We start from the raw sequence: 9814 nt of genomic DNA on the forward strand, positions 1-9814 counted from the left end.
TTTAAAAAGAAATTCAATTCTACATAATAGAACATTATTAAAAGTCATTTAGCCTTACAGGTGTTAACGTTGGGTAAATACAACCTCAGAGGAACAAAACATGACATGTCACAGTGTTCCATTAATTATTTAACAAAAACTAAGTCAAAATACAAAAGCAATTTGTAGAGAAAAAAAACTCCCTTCATCCAATAGCTATTACTGTTCACCTAATAGGTTTCTGTATGACTTTATCAGTCTCTCACATTGTTGTAGAGCAATTTGACCCACTCTGAAATTGCTGGCATATCCACTCTTGGGAACGTTGTGGCATCACGTTAACACACATCCAGACCAGTAAACTGACATAACCTTTGCTTTTACAGAGGTTCCCACACTTGCAGCACTTGGCTGTTAGTTTCCTATTAATTTCTATGGAAGCAGTAACAATTTTTATCTACACACTGCTTCTGCATTTTTAGCTTAGCTTTAGCTGAATAAATAATGACACACTGTAATATGTTGTAATATGTGTTTTTGTTCATCAGAGGCTGCATTTGCCTAATTTTAAGATCTGGTAAGGATCAGATTACTTTTATTATGACCTGATATGCAAAACATTATAACTGAAAGGGTGTACTTTCCTTTGCAAGTCATTGTCCTGTATCTGTTTGAGATGAATTATTTCACAGGGCTTACTGGATCTTACAAAGTGTTGCTATAGTATATATTTTTTTATAATACATAGTTATACATATTTGATTTCACTGTTAATCTACTACTACAGTATGCATATATAAGTCCTCTATGTTTCAAAATGTATCAGCTTTTGTGTTGAGAATGATTATGAACTTTTCAAGATGTATTGAATAAAAAGTATGAGTGCGAGTAAACTGCAATTTCTGCGTGGAAATACAGCATATTCAGCATATTTCCCTCCTGGATTAATAAAGTCCCTTGCGGTGATTTTATCTTGTGATTTTTATTTCGACCACTAGATGTCGTGCTTTGCTAATAAAACTGTTGTGATTTGTTGCGTCACTTTTCCAAATTAACATATCCTAAACTATGTTCAGTTTAAATAGCAAAACATTTGCACCAACAAGAATGTATGATGATGTATTTTTGAAATAATTTGCTTTATCACTGCGGTCTCAATATTTTCGAAGTCAAACTACATTTATAGGAAATAAAACATTTTTGAAACACGTTTCTGATTCATTGAAATAACACGTTCAGTCGTTGTTTCTGTGCTATTTGAACTAAAAATTAAACAAACAAACAAACAAACAAAATCAGACTTACTTAAGGATACGCTAGAAGTCACTTGTAAACGTGCGTTACTTCACCTGCACATCTGCAGCAGCCTAAACCGGAAGTAACAAGACTCCTTCGTAGGTACTTCACAATAAAAACCAAAAATAAAAACCTTGAGCTACCACCAGGCCGTAGTATTCAATTTTAAATTATGTTCGATTGGTTATTTGTGTCTATTAATCATATAATTACAACGCTGAACGAGCTATGACCTTAAATCCTCCAGTAAATTGATGTTTTATTTTGATGAAAAACAGGCGATCGGAAGTGCACTTTTTGTATCTTTCGGCTAGGCTTGACGGCTCGTTACTGCTTTTTCTCCCTCTCAGTGTTGTGAAGTAAGGGCAGACCTCGGGTGTCGATATTAAAGCTACCTGTCAAGCTGCGGAATAACGTTACCAGCTGAACATCGTGGATTATATGCGTTTCGATTAGCAGACTTCCAAACAGTATCTTGGCGCTTCAGTTATGGATAAGAGCGGGGCGGCGTGGAGGGGAGAGGGGGATTTAAATTTCTTTTCGTCCCGACAGCTTCTTTTGATTTGAAGTAGTTACGGTGCACCTCAGCAGAAAAAAACGGCCAGTGTTCCCTCGCGATAAAAGTTACTAGAGCAGTCGACGTTATTTCTCGCGGGTTTGCTTGAATTTTTTACGAATCAGTTTTAGGGCTGTGTAGAGTTTGTGTTTTTCGTGGAGAGCGGAGGTGGTGAAGTGAAAACGGCTCTCGGAGTCGGGACTGACCGCTGGAGTTGGTCCTGAAAAATGGAGGCTGTTATCGAGAAGGAATGCAGCGCGCTCGGAGGACTCTTTCAAACTGTTATCGCAGACATGAAAGTAAGCCTTTTAAACTTTACACTATCACTTAATTTATCAAAGAGCCACATCCAAAACATAACTAGCTACTTGACTCCCCTAACAGCAGCCTGGTAACTGGTAAACGAGAGCCATGGTTGGTTAGCTGAGTTTAAACTTACACTTAGAGCCAGGCTTTTGATCTCAGCTTAAAATCAACCCTAACCTCTTGTATGCATTTATACGAATAGAAAAATGATTTTCACTTGATGGTTATCAGCTTGTGTGGCCATAATGTAAATTGCCCTGCTTCTTTTGTTTTGCTTTTTTGCGGTAAGTGTTTTGTTACGTTTCAATGCAGTCTTCTTATTTGCTCCAGTTTGAAGCAGATGTAGTGACCAACATTAAAGGCTAACTGGGGCAGTCACAAAACTAGGGCGTCTTGTTTTGATGTTATTTTTTGACAGAGCTTGGCTGATGAGACAATTAGCTGATTCCCCAGCTGTTGTGTTTGACTAATGGAATGCCCGGGGACCTAGCTGTCAGTGTAGAAACCTACCCACAGGGTCTGAAGGCTCTGACATGACTTGCCTGATGGAGTCAGAAAGTTTGTTATGAGACCTCCTTCACGCCTCACTCCACTAATTTTTTTTTTTTTTTAGCTGTCAGGCCACTCTGCTTGCAAGGTAGTGCTAATAAAAAATGTGCAAATGCACGTAGTAATCTAAACAAAAAAGATTCAAATTCCCATTGTCTTTTATGGCACAGCTGATGAAGATATGCCTGCCTACTGTAACCTTTCACAGTATGTAAGCCTAATCTGTTGAGGAGTGATGGCAGGATAGGGTAGATGCAGGGGAAGCCCATTCGTCTTGGTGATGTTTAGAGGGAGAGAGTCAACAGGAGGTTTGCAGAGGGGACCAGGATGACACGATGAGAGAAGATGGGCAGAGGTGATGTAAGGGTCCCTAGTCTCTACTACTCTTGGTAGTAGAAACTAGGGATGGTGTTTGGGTGTAAAGTTTGACAGCATAACAAAACATTCCTCAGGCCTCTGACAGTAGTAACACATTAATGGCGAACATGTGCTCATGCTATAGTCATCATTTTATCTTGTGCTCCCTCACTAGCTCCTCTTGACGACGGATTAGGCCACTTGGTCTCTTTAATGGTTTTGATAAAAGACTCTTCAGCTATTTTCAGCCCGGGACCTGAATCAGGAAACATTTAAAGCCCCCCTATTGGGAACCAGGCTCATTATACCATAGTATTAGAGCTAAAAGACATCTCTGACCCATTTTGAAATCTAACACGCGCAGGACGTCGTTGAGCCCATTCCTGTTTTTCAGTTAAATGTGTCTGTGCAGGAAATATTGAATAAAACATGGGTGAAATGAAAGCCAGATTCTTGGGAGAGCCAATGATTTTCATTTGCATACAACTGATTGATTCATTTTAGCTTTAATTTCCAGAAACCCTCAGGTCTGCTGTTGATAGGGTGGGAAAACATGTTATTTTGGGGTTTGGTTGCATAGGGAAGCCTAAACCTTGGCTTAGATTTGTTTAGCCCTGCAGGTGAGGTGAGGCATCAGTATGACCTTTATCGGTTTAATTCTTATGCAACTGTGGGAAAAGTGTAATCTGATCATGTCATGAGATCTTGTCAGTCAGTCATGATTGAGTCTTTTTTCTTTTTTTTTTACTTCCACAGAGCAGCTACCCTATTTGGGAGGACTTTATCACCAAGGCAGGCAAACTGCAGTCGCAGCTCAGGTGAGAGCATGTTTTTGTGCATGTGTATGTGTGTTTTTATGTCTTTTACTCATAGAGGTAGATATTGCATAACCTAATAGATGGGGGCATTATCATTCTCAAGACTAATCACAACAGGTTATAAATTTTTACTGGCTAAAGGAGATTACTTGCACATGAACATCTTTGTATTGCTGTGACCATTTCCTCTAAATGGACAAGAGGACCCAAACCATGCCAGAAAACTAGCACAGCAGACCCACTGGATCCCCTTGTTATGGTGGTCTAAGGGTTTGGGCTTTTCCTCAAATTTGTTACCTGTCTGTGTCATTCTCTGAAGCTTCCATGTCACAAGCTTAATCACCAACACATGAAAACGTGACATGTGCAGGTTAATGATAAGACTGTGGCCTTTTCTTTTTCAAAATTGTGAGGTTTAACAAGTGCATATTTTCCTCTGTGTGTTGAATGTGACAAACAAACGGAGAATAACACCGTATTCACAAGGGGATGATGAAATAAACGTAATATATACGAAAATCTAAAGATTCGGGGTTTACAATCTTCTTTTAACGACAAGTACGTTACTAATCGTTGCATTTGTGATGACGTTTGAGCAAATTCAGATAGGTGGGATAATAAACACAGGGCTGATTAACTAAAACAACACATTATTTAGTCTATTAATAATATCTCATGCACGCCAATGGCACAATGAAGTGAATAAATACATGTATCCTGGTTTTTGCCTTCATCACTTACACAGCTGATGATTCGCTTGCAAAATATGGGGTATTGAAGAATTGCTTTATAGCAATAGCAGTCTCTAACATGTATGTGTCATGGGATAGACACCCAAGTCACTATTGCGTAACTTCTATGGTACCTCACGAAGATCCTCTTTAGCACTAAGGGTGTAAATTCTGGAAAGATGTCTGTACGATTTCATTCTCAAGAAGTTTCAAGGAGCCACATGGACATAATGAGCAATGGAATTTACACAAACGTCTCATCCATTAGCAATACTGCACAGGGGTCTTTTACATTTCCCTCTTCATCATTTTACCGTCTTTAGGACATTGCTCTATTGTACAGTTACACACCTTTTGCCGTTATTATTCCAAGTCCTCCTCTAACAATGGATGTCAATCCCAGCCACCTCTCCTAGTTGTTTTTAAGTGGGCACGTGTCACCAGTCCAATAACTTATGACAGCTGAAATAAAAGCTCATTGTCCATTGGGTTCTGCAAACACAAGTGTCCTGTGGTTTCAATTATTCTTTGATTAACAGTGCATGGCATTTTTCTTTCCATTTAAGTGTCCACGTGTCCTCAAACAGACTAACAGGGACAGCTGTATAAAGGCTCAGTGACTTAACAATTATTTCCAAGAGGAATTCCATGTCCTCTTTGTCCATTTTCTCACTATTAGGGATGATTAATGGTGATATGTTATTCAAGTGTCTCCATCATTCAGGGGTTAAATATGTGACCCTGGCATGCTAAGGCACAGGGGAGTATTTGTGACCTCTTTGCTAATGACTGGTTGTTTAGCAGAACAGTGTTTGTGTGTCTGGGTCTCCGAACATTGGTAAAAGTACAAACCTGCTGATTTTGACTTGAGGGGGGAGTTTACACTAGTGAGTTCACACTAGGATCTTTTTATTTAGTCTCAGTACACTAGTGTTAGCTGGATGATTGTTTGCCTTTTTCGTGGCATGTACTGTATAGTCATTGTGTCAGTTGGACAGCTCTGTGAGGATGAGCCAGTTGATGCTCTCAGAAAACATTTCATCCTTCACAGGATCATTTTAGACTTAATGTTCCTGATTAATCTTGGCCTACAGCCTGCTACAGTCTGCAGTGGTTGTTGCATATGGGTGCCTTTAATGATGCCCTTGCTGCTGGATCACTAATAAGTGCAGGATTGCTCATGGTGACCTACAAATAAGACTAATTCTTTTGCCTTTAAAGCCTCTCTCAAGCCATTACAAATGCAAAAATAGCCCTTTTGACTACATCACAACCCCCAACCCACAGTCCTCTGTAATCTGTTTGGGGAGTGGACTACATAGAGGGGCGCACATACACACAAACACATACGCAGAGTACGACACAAACACACCCACCTTCCCTCCTTGGCCTGGATAAGTGACTAGCCAGCAGTGTTAGCGGCATATGTCTGTGTGTGTAATGATGCCCTAAGGCAGACTACTCTGTAATTTAGCCCCTCTGCCCCCCTCTCCCCTACGAAGTAACTAGGAAATCAACCAATTACAGTGTTCGGGTAGTTCTGTCATTTTTTTCCCTTTGCTCTTTGTGGTTCTAAAGACCCATTGTGCGCGCGCACACACGCACACACGCACAAATATATATACACATGTGATTGCGTATAGAACAGAGCTTTGAAGAAGGAAGGCAGGGTGGAATATAGGCTAACTGATTTCTAATGACAGTCCTCCTTTAACTTGTCAGTGTTTGGTCTGTTTGGTGTACCGAGGTTGACACAGCTGTGTCCAAGCTGGGCTTTGATACGGTCCCCCACCATTCTGCTTTTAAGTTCATTTTCTGTTGAAAGAGACCAACATAAACCTTAAAAAGACAGCTCGTGTTGGATTTGAACTATTTTTCTATCTTTAGAAAAACTTACTTGGCTCAAATAAGCAGTAGGATATGTATATAGATTCATTTATTGATAAAGAGCTATAAATTTGAGTTGAACAGACCCTCTTCCTACTCAAACTTGCTCCAGTTTCTTTCCAGTTTCTGCTGCACTAAGAATAGGGCTGTGAGGGCAGTGGTGCTGAATGTGTCATTGTCAGAAAGTGCACTTTGCTGGACTGTGTCAATCTGTATAGGGAGTTTGAATTGGCTTGACCAAAGCCTTCTGGGATAGTTATGTTAAAGTCATTTTTGCTAAATCAAGAATGGGGGTGTGTGCAGATTTTAAGACCATCGGTAGAAGTCAGGTCACTATTGCACTGCTGTCGAGAGCCGATTCTTTTTCTTTTTTTTTTCTGTCTTATTTTTGGCATGTTGAGACTTTTTAGCTATCTGTCCATCCATTTTATCCATTTTCTAGTCCTTATGTGGGACTGTGTCACAGGACCAGCACTCTGAGTAGTGATAGTCAGACCTCTCTCTCCTCAGCCACCTCATCCAGCTCTTCTAGGCATTCACTAAGGCATTCCCAAGGTATCCAAAAGACATAATCTCTCCAGCATGTCCTGCTTCGGCCCTAGGTTCTCCTCCCAGTTGGGTTAGGGTTACCAATTTTCTTTGTGTCGTAACACAAAAAGGTCACAGAGCTGGAATTAATGGTGAAACTAGACTAATAGCATTTTCTTGCAAAGGTATGTAGCAGATAAAAGCAGATAATCATCACAAGTAACGGTTAACTACCACATATTGTACTTAAGTTGTCTGGAGCCAGGGTTGCTGAAAGCAGTGTTTGCACAAGTCTGCTTTGAATTTATGAGTTAAACTTGACTTTGCTGCAAATGCACGTAAAATATGATCCATAGACCAATGTGTGCATGTTATAAATTAGTGGGGGCAGATATCAGTTAGAGGTTGTTCTGGTGCCCGCACTGGGCTTTAAATAGAAAGGAATCTATGTCTGCCTGCGCGTATGTTTCTTTTTCCATTCGCGGGACACACCCCAGGATCTTCGCGTCAGCTCTGAAACAACACAACACTTGTTAGGCAATATTGCGTTAGGTTTTTTGCAGTGATAAAGAAAAAGTTTTGTCCTTTGAAGGATGCTAGCACCTAACAGCCCTGCTCTGACTAATCTTTGAATCAGGGTTGTTTATCATCTGGTCTGCTTTTCCTTTCTGTCAGCCTTGCATAAGGCCCCTCTGAGATATCTCCAAACAACTTCATTGAAACAGTGAGATACAAATGCACACTATATGTAAGTCAGCATTAGGAATGTATGTGAAGCAGAATTTATTTCCAGCACTTGTTCTTGGTTGAAACCCAGTTTCCTTCTATCCCAAAAGATATGTATTAATAGAAAATGATTTATTATTGCGCTCCTGATAATACTGTGAGACATAAAGCAAACGGTGTCAAGTCAATGCTGTAGAACCAGGGTTGATTTTCTAATTAGCTTATTCCTTCATTGTTCCTTCCTGTTGTATCCAGGATCCAGCATTACCCACACTGCAACACAACTGCTGACAGATTGATTGAGGTTTAGGTGTGTTGTGCAAAAACCTTTCAGCATTGCCTTGTATGTGTCATTGGATAAACATCTGTTTTCATGCCTCCATGCTGGCGACAAACCATTCGTAGCCTGAGGCATTATGCTTTCGGTCACCATCATCCATGCAGAAATGTAATATCCAAAGAATGCCTGGAGCAAAGTTAAGTAAAGTAAAAATGTTTAATAGGAAAAATTGATAAAGAATAAAAGTAGGGGGGCATTGTGACAACAGTTCATATTTGTGCAGATGTCTAATTAGTGACACTAAACCCTTATTTGAAGGTATCGCCTATTATTGCTGGAGAAAAAGTTAAAGAAGGCAAGTTTGAGATGGTTTGGACATGTACAAAGGATGGATGGTGAACAGAGGAGGAAGACCACGGAGACGGTTCATGAGTGTAGTGACTTGCAGAGGGTTCGTATGACAAAGAAGGATGCTAGGAATAGGATGGGATGGTGGCAGATGACCCTTAGAGGGACTATCCAAAAGAAGAAGAAGCCTTTATGAACAGAAAAAACATGGATGGAACCTGACTATACGATGGTGGCTACAACCCTGATGTGTGTCCCCTTATGAAGGTTTTCTCTTTACCCATGGAAGTTAACAAGTATTTGACAAATTAAAACCCCCTTGTTAGAACAAACAATCTATTGTGGCTGGGAGTGCTGTGGAAAATTTCTCATCAATTGTCTTTCTTTGTCTGGCACGCATGACAGATTGCGGTTGCCTAGTCTCTGTTTGGTAGATCTGATATCACATACGTGCACGTGCCCACACCGAGAGCCTTTCATCTATTTATACCTGTGATCTTAATCGATGGGAGATCTGAAGTACGTTAACTTGTCAGTGGGTTCGACAGTTAAGCCGCCTGCTGCGAGCACGCACAACAGCTGGTCTGCCAGACAGCCAGGTCGGCAGTCAAGTTGGTGTACCAGGAAGACGGTTTCTGTAATGAGTAAAACAGAAAGTAATCAACACAAGACTTCCATTCATTTTTATGATGCACTGGATTTTGCCCTTTCTGTAATCTGCCACGATTAAAGGGTAATTTATGCTGCACGTGCACTTTGCTAAGCGATGCAAGATGACAGGAACGCCGGTTTAAGTTGCACACTCGCTCTTCCATTTCACAGCCGAACAGGGTAGATCCCATTGATCCTTTCATTGACCTGTAAGTGTGGCAAACCCGAGAGCCGCTCTGCTGAGCCAGACAGATTCCAGTGGTCTCTTAAGTAATTGCATAGACATTCCTCACACAGCAGGACACATTCAAGTTTTAACCTAAATACACACTAAACAATATGTTCAGTATACTCTAGCACATTTATGCCATTTTCACACATGAATTTCGGGGTATTTTTCCACAGTTGTCCTTTCTCATATGTAGCACACAGCAGGAAAGGGTCCGCTAAAGGAAGTGATCGCGGTTTAGGTGAGAGAGCTGCCTGGGTAGAGCATGTAGGAGGAAGCACACGTGATGTCCACTGTTTTAATGGTGAACGTAGTATAGAGTTATCGGTTATGCTGGACTGCACTAACGTCTCCCTGTTGGGTGGCTCTTTTCATCTTAAAATGATCAGATTTGTTTGTGTCTTTGACTACCATCACTTGTATGCTGCAGTTAATTTTTTTAAATACATTTTTTGTCATTTTATTTTAAATCAACCTTTGTCTTTGTCATTTCTTCTAGGGCGACAGTGGTTGCCGTGGCCGCCTTCCTAGATGCATTTCAGAAAGTGGCCGACTTGGCTACCAACTCAAGAG

General features: G+C 40.5%; 1 protein-coding gene across 6 annotated transcripts in view; it reads left to right on the top strand.

The window, feature by feature from the left end:
* Positions 1-1541: 1541 nt before the first annotated feature.
* LOC146507798 (protein MTSS 1-like) overlaps positions 1542-9814 on the top strand; it is a 46547-nt gene continuing 38274 nt past the window's right edge. For 4 of the 6 annotated variants that reach the window (XM_085178758.1, XM_085178755.1, XM_085178754.1 and 1 more), the window contains exons 1-3: positions 1543-2130; positions 3800-3861; positions 9741-9814. In XM_085178758.1, coding sequence (XP_085034884.1) covers positions 2059-2130; positions 3800-3861; positions 9741-9814 — 208 coding nt within the window. In that variant the 5' untranslated portion in view covers positions 1543-2058. Of the gene's footprint in view, positions 2131-3799; positions 3862-9740 lie in introns of all 6 variants that reach the window. The other 2 variants (XM_085178753.1, XM_085178756.1) reach the window with 1 other exon arrangement.

Source organism: Neolamprologus multifasciatus, chromosome 11 (genome assembly GCF_963576455.1).
Source record: "Neolamprologus multifasciatus chromosome 11, fNeoMul1.2, whole genome shotgun sequence".
NCBI classification, from domain to species: Eukaryota; Metazoa; Chordata; class Actinopteri; order Cichliformes; family Cichlidae; genus Neolamprologus; species Neolamprologus multifasciatus.